The sequence below is a fragment of the Sycon ciliatum genome, chromosome 9 (assembly GCF_964019385.1).
Source record: "Sycon ciliatum chromosome 9, ocSycCili1.1, whole genome shotgun sequence".
Lineage (NCBI taxonomy): Eukaryota > Metazoa > Porifera > Calcarea > Leucosolenida > Sycettidae > Sycon > Sycon ciliatum.
This window is the reverse complement of record NC_088651.1, coordinates 23,572,075-23,590,127: the sequence shown is the minus strand read 5'-3', so window position 1 is coordinate 23,590,127 and position 18,053 is coordinate 23,572,075. Positions and strand designations below refer to the sequence as shown.

General features: G+C 47.8%; 1 protein-coding gene and 1 long non-coding RNA gene across 2 annotated transcripts; both read left to right on the top strand.

The window, feature by feature from the left end:
- The first annotated feature begins 7,400 nt into the window (after positions 1 to 7,400).
- LOC135824753 (S-phase kinase-associated protein 1-like) lies at positions 7,401 to 16,523 on the top strand. The gene is made up of 3 exons (XM_065337460.1): positions 7,401 to 7,883; positions 8,304 to 8,461; positions 15,888 to 16,523. Exons 1-2 carry the CDS (start codon positions 7,539 to 7,541, stop codon positions 8,451 to 8,453), a joined length of 495 nt encoding a protein of 164 aa, XP_065193532.1. The 5' UTR covers positions 7,401 to 7,538; the 3' UTR covers positions 8,454 to 8,461; positions 15,888 to 16,523.
- On the top strand, positions 13,935 to 14,920 carry LOC135825323 (uncharacterized). The gene is made up of 3 exons (XR_010555057.1): positions 13,935 to 14,055; positions 14,141 to 14,281; positions 14,425 to 14,920. It is a non-coding gene; the product is annotated as an uncharacterized LOC135825323 (long non-coding RNA).
- Positions 16,524 to 18,053: the final 1,530 nt, after the last annotated feature.

Below are 18,053 nucleotides of genomic sequence, written 5' to 3'. Positions count from 1 at the left end.
CCAAGTTGTTTGAGTTGTTATGTGACAGGGGCCGGGTGGAAAAGGCAATACTACTTCAGTTATCATCGTATTGAGGAAGAAATTTTGTTCCTGGAGTGTGTAGTATAGTGGCATCTACAGTCGCGCTAGGTGTAATCCGACATAAACGCAAAGCTAACGCCCTCGACCTGTTTCGAGTACATCCCTCTATCTGTACATGATGTGTATTGTTCACGTCCAGCCTCATTAGTGCCACTTCTAGGTCGTCAAGGGCTCTGCTCAGGGCGCCACATAACTTCATAAGCAACTTAGGCACGGATTGTACCTAGCGCAACTGTAGTTAGGCCTCCACCACACTAGGTACAAAACTGCGGTCAGCGTGTCACCAAGGAAACGGGCGTGAAATGCATGCTCAAGATATGTCTTGTAAAACGCTCTCGACGTTTTCTGAGAATAAAGAAATTTGAAAATTGTCGCGTCACCACGTTGCAACATAGCCAATTTCCTTACCCACGACGGAAAGCGCCTCCTCCAGCTACAACACCAGGCACAGCTCCAGACGTTCAGTATGCCAAACAGCGCAGTACCTTTTTGATAATAAATTGTCACTGGCAACCCTTGTCACTCCAAACAGCAAGTACTTCCTTCCCTGAGTGACTCGAATTTAACTAGCAGCAAAGTTCTGGGAAATTGCAAAATAATAGTGAACAAATCTCGATTTGTGTGATCGAAGCATTTTTGCGTGCCGTGCGCCGGCTAGGCACCGGCGGATAATGTCGGCAGAAAAATAGGCAGAATACGGTAAATTTTCTGGTAAGTTTCATGCATGTTTGGTATGTGGATAAAGAAATGGAGCAGAATTTGAGGAATTGCCCGCCATAAGGTTGGTATGGTTCTGCCAATTTCAAAGCTTTTCGAGCAGAATCTGCCACCTTTTCGAGCATTATCCGCCGGTCCCTAGCACCGGCCACCGCGTCACATAGCAGATAGAGGGATTTGATTGAGTTGATCGACAATTCCATTTGCTGGTGCCAGTTGTTTACTTTTTGGAAAAGTTGCCATCCCCTGCTTCAGAAAACGGGTCATTGCCTGCCCTGACCTGGGTTTAATGGTGTACTAGCTGTGCTAGTACTTGTTAGCAACAATCCGAACTAGCGCACACACTGCACTGCATTGCTTTGTACTGCATTCAAGACTGACGTCATGCGCTTTGTTTTGCTGCGTAATCACAAATGGCACCAGCCCATTTTTGCGGAAAAGAAAAACAAATCTTGCTTGCCCTGTTGTGCTCTTCCAGACAACGGATCGTGCTTCAGCAGTGTTTCTTTTCCTTTCGTAGCTTTGCTGCCAGCCCGAGTGTCACCTCGACACTGTATTTCTTCAGTATGTCTGACCTTACTGTCGACACTGTCAAGGCAATGCCTTGCCAAGCCCTCCGCGGCGAGCCTTCTCAGCGCGGCTTGAATCCGAAAGGAAACTTAGTAAAAGTATTTGACAGGACCGTTTGCTGGCACAACTAGCCCTTGGTAGTGAGGTCTGCTCCGGCCAGGAGAACCAGCAACATGACAGTGCGGACACGGCTCGCGAGCCCAGAAGCCCGACGTGCACCAATGCCTCCTCCGCCAGCTCAGGTGACGCGGGCTCAACGGATCTCTGCGCTCCCGTACGGGACGAGGTGTAGTCGGCTTTGTCGGCCGCCATTTTATTATTATCGGAGAGCATTCACTCTCGGCGCCGCTCCTCACCCAAGGCCAAGGCAATGCGGCAGCTGCCGCCACTACGCCAGGCCAAGCTCCTGTAACCCACCCGATCAGCCACCTGCACCAGCTGTGCCCAAGGCTGTGCAAGAACGTATCTTGCGAGGGGAGTTCGTAGATTTTTCAAGTTTGTTGCCTGAAATTCTTGCACACTTCCGGCCCAACATTCCGGCTGGTGCACAGCCCGAATAACGATAGCCAGCTAAATATCGTTGAGTCGGATGACGCGAAGCAGGTGCGTCGCAAGGTTCATGATAATTACACATGTAGCTACCCGGCTCGAGGCATGGACCACATACATGTCTGTTATCACGGCTGCTGCCCTACACCGCACTGCTGAACTGATTGCGTACCAGCAGTTGATCCTGACTGCTAACTGCCAGTTCCTCCCAAGCGCGTGGCTAGAGTACAACCGCCAGCTGCGGATGCTCGTGGCCCAGTAACCAGGCACGAAGAGGTTGGACACCATCGACGTGAACCTATGGCAGATAGCTGTCACAGGCCATGCACACCCAAAATGCGCTCAATGTAAGACGGTCCATCCAGGGGCGGTTTGTGTCCTTTTCGTCCCGAAGCCAGCAGCATTTGCCTCCAGTGGTCGCAACCATACCAGCGACGGCCAAGAAATCTGCCGCAACTTCAATGGAGGTCGCTGTTCTTCGTCGCCGTGCCGCTTCTCCCATACCTGCAGCCAGTGTGGCAAGGACCACCCATGCATCATGTGCAACCAGCGGCAGCGCGGAGCCAATTGGCCACCCCGCCGCTCCTAGCAGAATGGCTACTGAATCGCTTGACTCGGTACGTAGCTTCTTTCCTATACACTCTGCAGACACCACACTGCTAGCTGACCACTTTGCCCGCCTGTTACGTAACCACTCAGATCAATCATGTGTTGCGTATGTTCCCCATGGCCTGCGCCGTGGCTTTACTCTTGGATCTGCCGGCCAACACGACATTTCGGTTTTCTCTAATAATCTACCATTGGCTTTCACTCACTCGGCATTTATATCCGAGCAATTAGCTGCTTCCTGCGCCCGCAGCGAGACCACGGGCCCATTTCCGTCACCTCCATTTCAGTTCATGCGCTCTGGTATTGGTGCCATCCCCAAAAAGAACGGCAAGCCGCGAATGATCCACCATCTGTCTAGTCCGGAAGGCACCGGCGCGAACGACAGCATTCCTGCCGAGCCGCTCTCTCTGCACTACGCGAGCATTGACAATGCGATCAACATCATCATGTCATGCCCACAGCCTGTGTAGTTGTCCAAGCTCGATGTACGCAGTGCATTTCGGCAGATCCCAGTCCGCCGTCAGGACTTCGCTGGGAAGGCTCCTACTACTACGAGCGCTTTCTGCCTTTCGGCCTCCGCTCCAGCCCAGCCGTCCTTGACTCAGTAGCCACAGCAGTCAACTGGATCATGCAGCACGAGTTTGCTATAGATCACCGGCTTCACTACCTCGATGACTTTCTCGATATCTCCACTGGTTTGGCTGCAGCCAACCAGCAACTCACCATCCCCCTCCGGGCGTTCACATATCTCGGCACTCTTTGCTCCATCCCAGCTCGAAGGGCCATCACCATCATTGACCTTCCTTGGTATTGTCCTAGACTGCGAGCGCCACGAAGCTCGGCTACCAGAGGACAAGCTGTCCGAGATCCGTGCGCCACTCATGGCTACTATCAGCGAGCGCAGCATCGGCCAGCGTCAACTCGAGTCCCTCCTGGGGAAGCTCACTTTTGCTGCCCGAGTCATCGTTCCTGGACACACATTCATGCGTGAACTATGATTAGCGTGCCCTGAACTGTATCTGTGTATGCGAGTGCGGTGCATAAAGCCCACCTTGAGAATGGGTTTGCTGGCCCCTTAGTAGATGCGTGGCTTCTGAAGAGGGTGTTGAAGGGCATCCAACGATGCCATGGTACGGCTGCACTCACCCCTCGCCTTCCTATAACTATGCCAATCCTACGACACCTGACGGATGCACGCCGGAAAAGTAGTATCCTGAATGGCCATGACAAGCTGCTCTGCCAAGCCGTCATGCTGCTTCTTTGGATTTCTTCGGTGCGCTGAATTCACTAATGGCATCACACGGGGCTGTACTAGCTCCCCTGGTGACGGACGCCTGCAACTCTTCCTGCTTTCATCCAAGACGGACCCATTCGGTAAAGGCGTTACTAGTGACATTGGCCCGTCTGTACCGCCGTACTGCCCGGTCCGTGCCATTGTTAGCTACCCATCTGTCACTCGTCGCGAGAGACCGGAGCAACTCTTGTTCGTACTCTCGAACAGACAGCAGCTGACCAGGCAGTCATTCACAGTAACAGTATGGTCTCTTGTCTCTGCGGCCGGTGTACCATCCCAGTCGAACTACTCCGGGCATTCGGTCCACATTGGTGCAGCCACCACTGCTGCTATGGCTAGTGCCCCCGACTCCTTCTTCCGAGTGGCAGGTCAGTGGAAAGAGCGATGCGTGTCTACGCTACATCCAGACTACAACAAGCGCATACCGCCAGCTATCATCCCGGCTTGCTGCCGTGCCATGGATGCCATGATCCCCAACTCGGGTGAGTAATGAGCTACTGAACTCTAGCTGCGCAATGCTTGCCTGTGCTGACATTAATTGACCCTTGCGGTGCGTCAATAGTGCTTAGCTAACGGAGTGCTGGTTTCATGGGTCCACTCTCACAACTGGTGTTATCTAGCTATTTGCTGCGGCTCTGCCTTGCGCTATATTACATCCATTTAGCATTGCAGCTCTACGTTGAGCTAACAGCAGCTCTACTTTGAGCTAACAGCAGCTCTACTTTGAGCTAACAGCAGCTCTACTTTGAGCTAACAGCAGCTCTACTTTGAGCTAACCGCAGCTCTACTTTGAGCTAACAGCAGCTCTACTTTGAGCTAACAGCAGCTCTACTTTGAGCTAACCGCAGCTCTACTTTGAGCTAACAGCAGCTCTACTTTGAGCTAACAGCAGCTCTACCTTGAGCTAACAGCAGCTCTACTTTGAGCTAACAGCAGCTCTACTTTGAGCTAACAGCAGCTCTACTTTGAGCTAACAGCAGCTCTACTTTGAGCTAACAGCAGCTCTACTTTGAGCTAATCGCAGCTCTACTTTGAGCTAACCGCAGCTCTACTTTGAGCTAACAGCAGCTCTACTTTGAGCTAACACCAGCTCTGCTCTGAGCTAACACCAGCTCTACTTTGAGCTTCAAACCAGTTGTTTCGAAACCAGCACTCCTCAATCCAAAGATGCCTCTTTGTTGACTTGTTTGTGTGAGGGATGGGGCTAATGGTGTACTAGCTGTGCTAGTACTTGTTAGCAACAATCCGAACTAGCGCACACACTGCACTGCATTGCTTTGTACTGCATTCAAGACTGACGTCATGCGCTTTGTTTTGCTGCGTAATCACAAATGGCACCAGCCCATTTTTGCGGAAAAGAAAAACAAATCTTGCTTGCCCTGTTGTGCTCTTCCAGACAACGGATCGTGCTTCAGCAGTGTTTCTTTTCCCACCATCCCTCCCTATCCAACTTATTCACACCATCATAATATTATCGTACCCACTAACCGGGTCCACTCTCACAACTGGTGTTATCTAGCTATTTGCTGCGGCTCTGCCTTGCGCTATATTACATCCATTTAGCATTGCAGCTCTACGTTGAGCTAACAGCAGCTCTACTTTGAGCTAACAGCAGCTCTACTTTGAGCTAACAGCAGCTCTACTTTGAGCTAACAGCAGCTCTACTTTGAGCTAACCGCAGCTCTACTTTGAGCTAACAGCAGCTCTACTTTGAGCTAACAGCAGCTCTACTTTGAGCTAACCGCAGCTCTACTTTGAGCTAACAGCAGCTCTACTTTGAGCTAACAGCAGCTCTACCTTGAGCTAACAGCAGCTCTACTTTGAGCTAACAGCAGCTCTACTTTGAGCTAACAGCAGCTCTACTTTGAGCTAACAGCAGCTCTACTTTGAGCTAACAGCAGCTCTACTTTGAGCTAATCGCAGCTCTACTTTGAGCTAACCGCAGCTCTACTTTGAGCTAACAGCAGCTCTACTTTGAGCTAACACCAGCTCTGCTCTGAGCTAACACCAGCTCTACTTTGAGCTTCAAACCAGTTGTTTCGAAACCAGCACTCCTCAATCCAAAGATGCCTCTTTGTTGACTTGTTTGTGTGAGGGATGGGGCTAAGGTGGCAGACTACCCAAAAATTCGCTGAAAAATCGAATTTGTCAATTCATATTGAGTGCTACGTCAGTGGAAAGAGCATGAATAGCTGCAAATTATCTGAAAATTGTGTCCCGATCTGACCGGCCGTTCAAGAGTTATGGCCGAAAATGTGCCCTTGCAAGGAAAGATTTTTTTGTTGCATACTGTCATTAGTTGGCAGCACTGTATTTGAATGTGAGCAGACCGTGCGCAACTTGTCGTATCATGGAAACACGGGAAAGTGTGCAGAATTTTGCTCTAAGTCCAAAAAATCATGTTTTTGAGCCACGTGCAGCAGGACTTTTGCCAGCACCCTCGTGACGTTGCAGATATGTGGCTTGATTATTGTAGTTGACGTGGATTTAGTGACTTTGGCAAGTTTGAGTCGTGTCAAGAAGTCAGGTAGGATTCAGTACTAGGCAGTAGTGAAACGTGAGTGGTAGTCTTTACCGGTTTCTGAGGGCATCCTGGATTTGGTGTGCAGCGCTGTGGAAATGGCTTGCTGTGGAGGTCCCAGCACTGGATGTTGTATCAAAGGTACGACCTCGTAGCACGTGCTAAACCTAAAAAAATTCAAAAATTGACTTTGGTCTGTGGGAGTGTGTGAGAGAACGCCCACTCGTTCCGGTGTCACAGATTCCAGGGCCTCGTTGAGGGGCCATACCCCATCACCCATGGCTGCTTCTGGACTTGTTCTAGGTTTGAGACCCGCGCACGAACAGAATGAGCACGAAAATGTGAAAACATTGTAAATGCATTTGTTTGGCTCCTGGGTGGCTCGCACACCGTGGCACTATGCCGGAAATTTGAGTTTTTCCGGCCTGGAAAGCCTGTCAGTGAGGCGCAAGAACTTATAAATCATGTCCTGAGAGCCAGCACAGTGGCAGGAGTGTGTGGTCAAAATTTCACTCAAATCCATTGAGAAACACCAAAGTTACGGTCAATTGAATGCCATATGAAATTTATGGCTAGGCTGCCCCCTAGTATTTCATCCTATTGTGTTTTGCACAATCAAAAGGAGGGAGATAGTGTAACCATTACACCTTCTTCTGCCTTCCTATCACTGCACACCTATGTGCCCGCCTATCACTGCACAGCTTGTGCGCGCCTATCACCGCACAGCTTGTGCGCGCCTATCACTGCACAGCTTGTGCGCGCCTACCACTGCACAGCTTGTGCACGCCTATCACTGCATGCACAGGTTGTGAGCGCCTATCACTTCACAGCTTGTGTGCGCCTATCACTGCACAGCTTGTGCGCACATATCACTGCACAGCTTGTGCGCGCCTCTAGCTCTGCACAGCTTGTGTGCGCCTCTAGCTCTGCACAGCTTGTGCGCGCCTCTAGCTCTGCACAGCTTGTGCGCGCCTATCACTGCACAGCTTGCGCGCGCCCCATCTCGAAACAATCCCTGCTGATATATAGACCAGTGCGTTTTAGACATCATTCACTTGTTTCATGTCCTTTTCAGTTCAGATTTTGTAACTGGCGTTTGTCCTTTCAGTGTAAAGTCAGACCTATTTGTTAGCCAAACAGCTTTGATCCGTTCTAGTGTCTAAGAGAAAGTGTTCGATTTTCAGATTTTAATCGGAGATGGCAGCTATACTGAAGTTAGTGAGTAACGACGGCGAGGTATTCGACGTGGAGGTCAAGGTCGCCTGCCAATCAAAGGTACTCAAGGCCATGTTACAGGACACGGGCGATATCGCCGATGATGATCAGCCTGTGCCGTTGCCCCCTGTAAATGGCGCGACTTTGCGAAAGGTGATAGAATGGTGCACGCACTACCAGAACGAAAATTCAGTGGAAGGGGAAGATCCCCTAGATGAAAGTGAAAGTAGAACGATTAACATTGACAGCTGGGATAAAGAATTTTTGAAAGTAGACCAAAAAAACCTCTTTGAGCTCATCAAAGCGGCGAATTACTTGGACATAAAGGTGAGACAATTGGTAGATGCTGTATGTCGTTTCGTATACTTCGAAGTACTAGTATGCTGAATGGTGATTCTTGTCCAGCGAGTACTTTGATACACTGTATTGTGTTGTTGGGTTCTGTCTGCAACCGCCTGAGTGTTGTTGCCATGGATATGGACTTGTAGTTTTATTTTCAAATCAGGGTTGTGATAGGGTATGCTCTTTCTCTCTGTCTCTCCCACTTTCACTCTTTGTCTTCTTCTATCCTTCTACTGTTTCATCTCTCCGACTTTCAATCTCATTATCTCTCTCGATCCGTCTCTCTTTCTTCTCAATCTCTCTTTCTCCGTCCCTCTCTCTCTCTCTCTCTCTCTCTCTCTTCTTCTATCTCTCTCTCTCTCTCTCTCTCCCTTTCCCTCACTCTCTTTTTTCTGTCCACTGTAGGGACTTTTGGATGCCGCTTGCAAGACTGTTGCTAATATGATCAAAGGCAAGACTACCGAGGAGCTCCGGAAGAAATTCAACATCGTGAACGACTTCTCTTCCGACGAAGAGGAGGAGATCCGCAAGGAGAAAGCATGGTGCGACAAATAGGCATGCAAGTAGTAAGTGCGGGGCAGGTTCTGGCACACTTTTTGACCTTTGACCTTTGGGCCAAATAAAGCACACTGTGTCGGTCGTGCTTCTTCATCAAACTACATCTCCTATGCACATCATCTTCAGTGAAGTAAATCACCGCCATGACAAGTCCACACGAAGAACACACGTATCTTCCTTCATGTAAAACATGATCAAGATGTTGACACTGTTTTTCCTCCCCGTATTGCTCTTCTTCTTCTTCTTCTTCTTCTTCTTCTTCTTCTTCATCTTCATCCTTCTCATGAAGTCTCCTTTCACGTACATAAGCAGGTAAGATCTTAAATTCAGAATCCATCTTTACTCCTCACCAACATCCTCATTATGACACTATATCCAGCATGATATCTACTTTATATAACCAATCCTATCCAGGGTAATTATCAGGTACAACCATTGGGGTAGAGGACCTCATACCCTCTCCGACACGTCGGAGAGGGTATGAGGTCCTCTACGAGGGTATGAGGTCCTCTAAGCCTTACGCGGTACATGAGCGGTTAAGCGGTGTGGATCGTCATCTTTTGCATTTTCTTTCGAAAACTGAACTCTTATCCGATCAGCTTTGCGTACACACTCTTCGGGAGCAGATACTTGCGATGAAAAAATCCTGTTTGTACAAGAGTATAAACTATGCTATAGCATTATCCTGCATAGTATACGATACGAATGTGGATGTACTACGTAAACTGCGTTCCTACTTACCTCGTAGCAATGTATCATGGTTGAGGTTCAGTCGAATCATGAAACCTCTTCCTCAGCATTTTCCACTCCTATATGTACTGCGTCTCATGGAGTCGACCAGGATGGTGTCTTCTTCTCAACTGTCCACGTTGCGTACGAATTTGCTGATTTTATCTCCATCTGATACATCTCTTATGGTATCATTGATTGATGCCTATTGTTGGGAAACCTATTCACTTGATCACGTGATTCAGAACTTGCACACGTTTGACTCTGATCTTATTTCCATACTGTATCAGTTCACTAAAGTGGCGGTATCATGTAAGGAATCTTTAAGATGAGATATGATTTTGGTGGGCATGCCGCTGATTGTGCAAAATGCTTTTGGCGGGTTTGATGCTGGTTGGTCAAATGTTTTTGGTGGGCTCAATGCTGAGTGGTCAAATGTTTTTGGCGGGCTTGATGGTGATTGGTTGACCTAGCTGACACATATTTTATCACTTCAACCCGCCTCCGTCTCTGCCTTGTATAAATACGGGTGGTTGTCCTGTAGTCGAGTCATTCGTTCATCGAATACAGTGCTGATGAGTTGTTCTCCCTTCGCTTCCTGGAAGATGGATAACCTATACGAGCGGCGGGTGAGGAAGAATTCCGCTCTTCCTGCTGACCCTCCTCAAGTTGTGCTCTCTTCGAAGGCAGTACCGGCTAAGCGTCGCTATGTGTCACCTGCTCCTACCAAGCTCCACAAAGAGATTGTGGTAGATGGGTTTCAGGAGGACATGCAACTGTCCTACAAGTCATCAGGTAGATCCTTCTACAAGCCTGGTTATAAGATGTACTTCCCTTCAGGAGCTCTACCAGCCTGTGGTAGTACGGCAACAGCTCGCAAAGATTCTCAAGGACAGGTTTACATCGAACTGAATGAGTCCACTGAGTTCATCATTACGAACTTGATCAAGACTTGTCCATCGCTCCGTGACACTCTCCGAAGAGGACGTGTGGAGAAGATCAAGACCAACTTCTACCCATCACGTTCGTCCTACGGTCAATGTCGGGTGTACATCAACGGCGAAAGCAAGCTAGTCCCGACCAGCTGGTTCGAACTGGATGTGGAACAAGATGTTTTCATCTACCCCGGGGCAGTCTCCCTCGACATTGACGAGCAAGCGTTGAAGGTACGTCTTGCTGTTGCTCCAATCGTCTGCATCAACGTGGACCCTAGATGTTTTCATCGTTCTCTGGACGCACACATGACACTTTCTACCACGGAACTGAAACAGCTAACTGAGAGCTTCATATCATTATGCAGTGTCGCCGTCCAACATGACGATCAGCTGGTAGAGACCTTCCAATAAGTCTTTAATGAACTGCATTCTTTATCAGACAGTTGATCATTCATTCTTATCCTATCCTATTTGACTGTTTACTACTTCCTGCTGCAATATATCATTATAGTCAAAACTTCTAGAAAACAAGTATGGGTGGTGTTGTGTCGAGTAATACATCCACGGAAGAGTGCTGCCTTGCCTCTTCTGATTCTAGCATCCCCACTGATACTAGTAGGGTATGGGTTGCAGGATGTGAAAAGAATGGAGTTGGAAAAGATGAGCCAGGGTGATTTCATGTGCGCACCATCAAGGAATGCGTCAATCATGACAAGGTTCCATCGTGAATGTGAAGACTTCGAGACTCGTCATGCCTTTGACATGGACCATTTATTCGTTCCAGATTCACCGTTGTTTCACGAGTCTGCTAAAAAAAGTTGCTATCTGCTAAAAAAGTTGCAATGAAAAAAATAAAAAACAAAAAAAATAAAAAATAAAAAAATAAAATGAAAAAATCCAAGCGCGTTTTGTACGGTCATACCTCAAAAAGAAGAAGATTAAGTTCCAGTATGAAGCTACCAAGTCCGATTTGAACAAGGTGGCGGGGCTCGAGTCTCTCAAGTGCCGGTGGCAATTCATGTTATTATTATTTTATTTATTTTACTAGGGTGTTTCCCACAGACCATGTGTTTGGTTACGCTGCACAAGCAGCGCATTACTTTATCCCTTCCACTAATTGTTATCGGCCAATCAGCATACTCTCACCACCTCACATCCAATCAGCATACCCCACGTCACACTAACGTTACACAAACTTGTCTCATATATGCGAAAAAATGGTACTGGATCATAGCAACATCCTCCTGGATAATGAACATAATAACGATTAAAACACAACAACCGACAACAACCGACAACAACCAACAACAACCAAAAACAGCCAACACCAGCCAACAACAACCAACAACAACCGACAACAACCGACAACAACCGACAACAACCGACAACAACATCCAACAACCAACAACAACTAACAACAACCAACTACAACCAACAACAACAACAACAAACGACAACAACCAACAACCGACAACAACAACCAACAACAACCAACAACAACCAACAACAACCAACAACAGCCAACAACAACCAACAACAACCAACAAGAACCGACAACAACCGACAACAACATCCAACAACCAACAACAACTGACAACAACCAACTACAACCAACAACAACACACAACAACAACAAACAACCGACAACAACAAACAACAACAACAACAACCAACAACAGCCAACAACAACCAACAACAACCAACAACAACGGACAACAACTGACAACAACCAACAACAACCAACACCAACCAACACCAACCAACAACAACACCCAACAACCGACAACAACACCCAACAATCGACAACAACACCCAACAACCGACAACAACACCCAACAACCGACAACAACCGACAACAACAACCAACAACAACCAACAACACCTGACAACAACCGACAACAACCAACAACGCCCAACAACAACCAACAACAACCAACAATAACCAACAACAACCGACAACAGCCGACAACAACATCCAACAGCCAACAACAACCCACAGCAATCAACAATAACAACCAACAACCGACAGCAACAACCAATAACAACCAACAACCGACAGCAACAACTAATAACAACATCAACAACGACGACGATAACGACGACACCAACCGACAACAACATCAACAACAACCAACAACAACCAACAGCAAACGACAACAACCGACAACAACCGACAGCAACAGCCACCAACAAAATCAACAACAACGACGATAACGACGACAACAACATCAACAATGACGACGACGATAACGACGACAACCACAACAGTGTCCGGTAATGTGTGGTAGAGAATGGCAGTCAGCCAGACTGAGTACAGTTGAACATGTATAATAATAATAACACATTTCGCGTAGTTGAGCACTAAATAAAGAAATTCAGTGTTTTTCCCACTTCTGTCTTGTGAGCATCATCAGCAAGGTGTAGTAGCTGCTGATACTGATTTGTCCTCGAGTGTCGAGCTGCACAGTTTCTTCCAGTCTGTCTTGTCCTCTGCTTGTTGCCGGCACCTGGAAAGGTCTTCCATGGTCTTCATGGGCACACCCAGCTTATTCAACTGAGCGAGCAGACTTGTGGCTAGTGTCAACCTTGGCCGCCCACGGGGTGCTTTGTTGCCCTTGTCCAACGAGCCGCTCATGGCTACTAAGGGTGGCGTGTCCGTGTCCGTCTGTAGCACATGACTGGTCATTCGTAGTCGCCTACATGCAGCTGTGTCATGTATTACTACAAGAACTCAACCAAGTCCTCAGCAGTCATGGAGTAGCGGCAGGTTAGGCAAGTAGGGCTGGGGGCAGAACTGATCCACTCCTTGATGCAGTGGAAGTGAAATTCATGACCGCACTCCAACTTGGATAGAGGACGGTCCAGGGTATCCTGACAAATCACACAAATGGACTCATGACTTATTGCTGACGAGTCTACCTTAGTAGGCACTACATTGATGTACTGCAGCTCCATGGGGTGTATTGCCTGGTCTTGATGGTGGTCATCGTAATACACCCCGTTGAGGTACCACTGATAGACACCCTCCTCCTCCTGAGAGATGAAAGCAGGTCCATCTTCCCTATGCCGAAGGTTGTATCGGTACCACTCCCGTACACGATTGTTACCTTCCCTGCGTATCACCGCTGGCGCATTCTCCCTGTGGAGCCTTCCGTGGTGTAACCACCGTAGAATACAGCATGTGGCGTCACAATAACTGCAGGACCACCGGCTCTAGACGCCGTTGAGGTAGTACTCGATGCTACCCCGTCCTATCCAAGCAGGTTCATTAACGCGATGAAGGCGGCCTCCATAGCACCAGGCGGACACTCCCCTACTATCAACAAGAGCTGGTCCGTCCTCCCGATGGAGTCTACCATCGACGTGCCAAATTTCTTGCTGCGCGTTTTGATCTGCCAACTCCACAACAGTTCTTATTGGCGTCCGCCTTTCTATTAGTAAAGGACCCGTGGTGAGAGACCACGACCGGTCGTCCACGTCTACACCGAATGTATCAGCCATATCTATTTACTGAGAATAATGTAACAACTCCTCCACAAACGCTTCTACAACTGACGTCTTCTTCATCCCCAGATAGGCGTTAGCCTTTGGGTAATCCTGAAATAAAGATTATTATTATTATCCTGGGTTTTTTTCCTCTTGGTGGTTTTGGATAAGAGTTGAAAAGTCCAAAAGGTCAACTGATGACCTTTGCATTACTTGGTATGATTGGATTTTAGCGGATGATGTCGGTATGCAGCTGGGGAGCGAATTCGACAGGAAGAAGGTAAAGGCCTTGCTTTGCGGTTCACACCTTCACTTCAGTATCATTACATTTACAGTATGGCGTTCACTTGCCACTGCGGTGTGGAACTGACAGGAGTTATACCCTTGTTTCAGCACCTGAGGCGGTGCGTCAAGCGCCGCCTCTTTCTTATAATATATTGTGACAAATGGTAAGTGTGCAGTGCTCCTAGCTCTCTCCCCCAACAAAAGAGCTCTATGACACTGTGCTTTCTGCGGTTTCTTTCGTTTTTACAGTGGAGAAAGGCTGGTGGGAGGCCAGGCCGTGGCCGCACACCTGGCGGGTGCGGCCCATCGAACCCGTTACTGGGAGGGCCGGCAAGTCGGGCTGCTGTTGCAGTCCGACTACCGGGACGCCATGGAGCGTATCCGGACCCTGTAAGTAAGCACTGCTCTGTCTACATGTATACTTATCCCCCTCGTTATAGCGATACCTACTTGTTTCGTATCCTCTTGTCTTACCCTGCTTCCGTATTCGTGACACTAATAGTGTTTGTGTGCGCTCATGCTTGGTTTTACAGATGATGATGATGTATGTATGAAGGTCTGGAGCTAGCTGCCCTCTTCGGGATGTGCCATTTGTTTTCAAAATTATTTGTAAGTACTTGTAACAGGCGTAGTGTAGTAACTGTGTATGCAGTGTAGTAACAGTGTGTAGTGTTTTGTGATGGTCCTGAGCGGTCGTAATGTGTTTTGTGATGGTCCTGAGCAGTCGTAATGTGTTGGGCTACTGAAGTACACTGCATGAAGGGGTATGCGTGGGTGCTTCGACATATTCTCGTGCTTCCTAAACCCTAGATACGTGTATAGCACTATAACCTAGATGTGTGTGTGTGTGTGTGTGTGTGTGTGCCCGCGCATGCGTGCGTGTGCGTGCATTGTGTTCTCTTCTACAGACTCATCCAAGTCCATTTAAATAAAAGTGCATTATAGTAAACAGTATTGTGTTTTGTTACAGTGAATATGTGGGGAATGGTGGATATGCCTTAGTGTGACTGGATACCCGCGGGTTGTGACTCTTTGCTGGTCACTCTGGATTCTCCAGTATAGATTCGATGCAGTGCAGAGGGGATTTGTGGTGCGTAGCAACACTGCTTCACTGTGACACCCCTTCAATAATTGTTTTAATGCATGATACTCCGGGCGTAGCCGGTTGATTCTAACTGTATCCTGATCAAAATAGAAATTTGCATCTAATGGACCTGCATGGACAGTAGGCATTTCCCTAATCGGCCGGGCGAAAAATTCGCCGAAAACAGTGGTTTTGAAGAAATTACCCATCTTTTCGCCGAATTTTCAAAAATTCGCATGTTGAATTCCCCGAAAACCGATGCTTCAGTGCTTCAACAGGGTGTATGTAAATGTACTTGACGTAATGGGAGCGGTGACTTCAAGTACTATGTTGAGCCGAATTCTGATCTTGGAGCTCATAATATGGCCGAATTTGAACATTCTCGATCGAAAAGCCGATTAGGTATGCTCTGCATGGGCAACTTGTCAATCAGTGCACATCTACGATGTGCAAATAAAACGAATGCACGGAACGTGAACTTGTTTGCTGCACATCTACGAAGTGCGAATCATGGAGTAGTATAATGACACGTGTACTAGTACACCTTGTGTTGCACTGCGTCTTTTCCACACGCATAGGACCACTGAAGGTCACACGCTCCGCGTGCGTATGCACGCATGCGCAATATGTCATTCACTGCATGCAATGCACATCTACGATGTGCAAATCAGGGAATAGTACGTATTTTACTACTCCCCGGTGCGAATGCACCGAACGTGCACAAGTCACGTTCGCCACTTATGGCGAAAAGAACCTTAAGGATGACATTTATGGCATGCCAGGGGTCAAAAGTCAAACTCTGGGGGTCCCGGGGCCAGACCCAGCACGACCGACACAGTGTGCTTTATTTGGCCCAAAGGTCAAAGGTCAAAAAGTGTGCCAGAACCTGCCCCGCACTTACTACTCATGCAGCCCTCGTTCCTGACATGAGTTTTCGACGTCCTGTCAGACAAGCGGAAGTGAATGGCTCTTTTCCAGTAGGATGGCCTGTTTCCGGTCAGAGATTTCTTTTGTCGAATGCCTTCCGCAAACCTATGTCAGCAAACATGGTCGTCGATCAGTGGACAATGTGCTCACTACGCTCGAGTAGCGCTTTTTGTAGGGGCATGTGCCGAAAGGCTTGTATTTGGTTGTTGTATCGTGGAGTCCAGTGTCTGATGTCATCTCTTCCATGTCTACGTTTGGGTATGGCGTGATGTGTGACGTTTATGGTGTGTGGTGCATGCAACAGTACGCGTTGTCCGAGCGTGAGAATCTGCGTCCGTCTTGTGTTAGATTGACTGTCAAGTGAATGCTGTACATGTACAGTGCTATTTTGAACTGGTAGTGAGAATCACGTGTGATTTGTTCGTGGTCTGGTTGTCTTGTTCTTGGTCATGTGTTCTGTACGTATTGCTCCTTGATCGGTCGTCTACATTATAAGGCTCTATATTACTTCTTGTTCTTTGTTGTTTCTTCGTGTCTTTTTCCGTTCGCTTTTTATCAAGTCTTTTTTTCGTCTTTCTCCTCCTGCTCTCTTTCCGTTTGCATGAGAAGTCAGAAACTATACCAAGTTGTTTGAGTTGTTATGTGACAGGGGCCGGGTGGAAAAGGCAATACTACTTCAGTTATCATCGTATTTAGGAAGAAATTTTGTTCCTGGAGTGTGTAGTATAGTGACATCTACAGACGCGCTAGGTGTAATCCGACGTAAACGCAAAGCTAACGCCCTCGACCAGTTTCGAGTACATCCCTCTATCTGTACATAATGTGTATTGTTCACGTCCAGCCTCATTAGTGCCACTTCTAGGTCGTCAAGGGCTGTGCTCAGGGCGCCACATAACTTCATAAGCAACTTAGTCAGGGACGGATTGTTAGGCCTCCACCACACTAGGTACAACACTGCGTTCAGCGTGTCACCAAGGAAACGGGCGTGAAATACATGCTCAAGATATGTCTTGTGAAACGCTCTCGACGTTTTCTGAGAATAAATAAATTTGAAAATTGTCGCGGCACCACGTTGCAACATAGCCAATTTCATAACCGACAACGGAAAGCGCCTCCTCCAGCTACAACACCAGGCACAGCTCCAGACGGTCAGTATGCCAAACAGCGCAGTACCTTTTTGATAATAAATTGTCGATGGCAACCCTTGTCACTCCAAACAACAAGTACTTCCTTCCCTGAGTGACTCGAATTTAACTAGCAGCAAAGTTCTGGAAAATTGCAAAAAAATAGTGAACAAATCTCGATTTGTGTGATCGAAGCATTTTTGCGTGCCGGGCGCCGGCTAGGCACCGGCGGATAATGTCGGCAGAAAAATAGGCAGAATTCGGTAAATTTTCTGGTAAGTTTCATGCATGTTTGGTACGTGGATAAAGAAATGGAGCAGAATTTGAGGAATTGCCCGCCATAAGGTTGGTAAGGTTCTGCCAATTTCACTGCTTTCCGAGCAGAATCTGCCACCTTTTCGAGCATTATCCGCCGGTCCCTAGCACCGGCCACCGCGTGACATAGCAGATAGAGGGATTTGATTGAGTTGATCGACAATTCCATTTGCTGGTGCCAGTTTTTACTTTTTGCAAACGTTGCCATCCCCTGCTTCAGGAAATGGGTCATTGCCTGCCCTGACCCGGTTTTAATACGGTCCTTCAGAACATAGATCACTATCATAACGTTTCTAAAGGTCATAACTTTTATTGTTCAGGAGTTCGCAAATGTCACTGACACGCACTCTTGCTTCGTGGTACATGTACATGTAGCTATGAGTTTCGTTAGGGTTCACACTTTTAAGTCACAGGCTTTGTCTTCACCTTCTTTCGCACCTGCTGATTGAGTTCTTCGCATCCAAGTGTTATAAACTAAACGGTATCACCGTGAGGGTCAACGGGTTATAGTGCTTATGAGGTCATTGGAAGGCTTCAAGCAAGTGCGACTTGGAGTCAGAGTTTTCTAATAGAGTTCTTTTGCTAAAGTTGTGAGCTGGTTCTGTTACCGCTACACCTTCTTCTGCCTTCCTATCACTGCACACCTATGTACGTGCCTATCACTGCAGAGCTTGTGCGCGCCTATCAGTTGCAAACCTTGTGCAACTTCTAG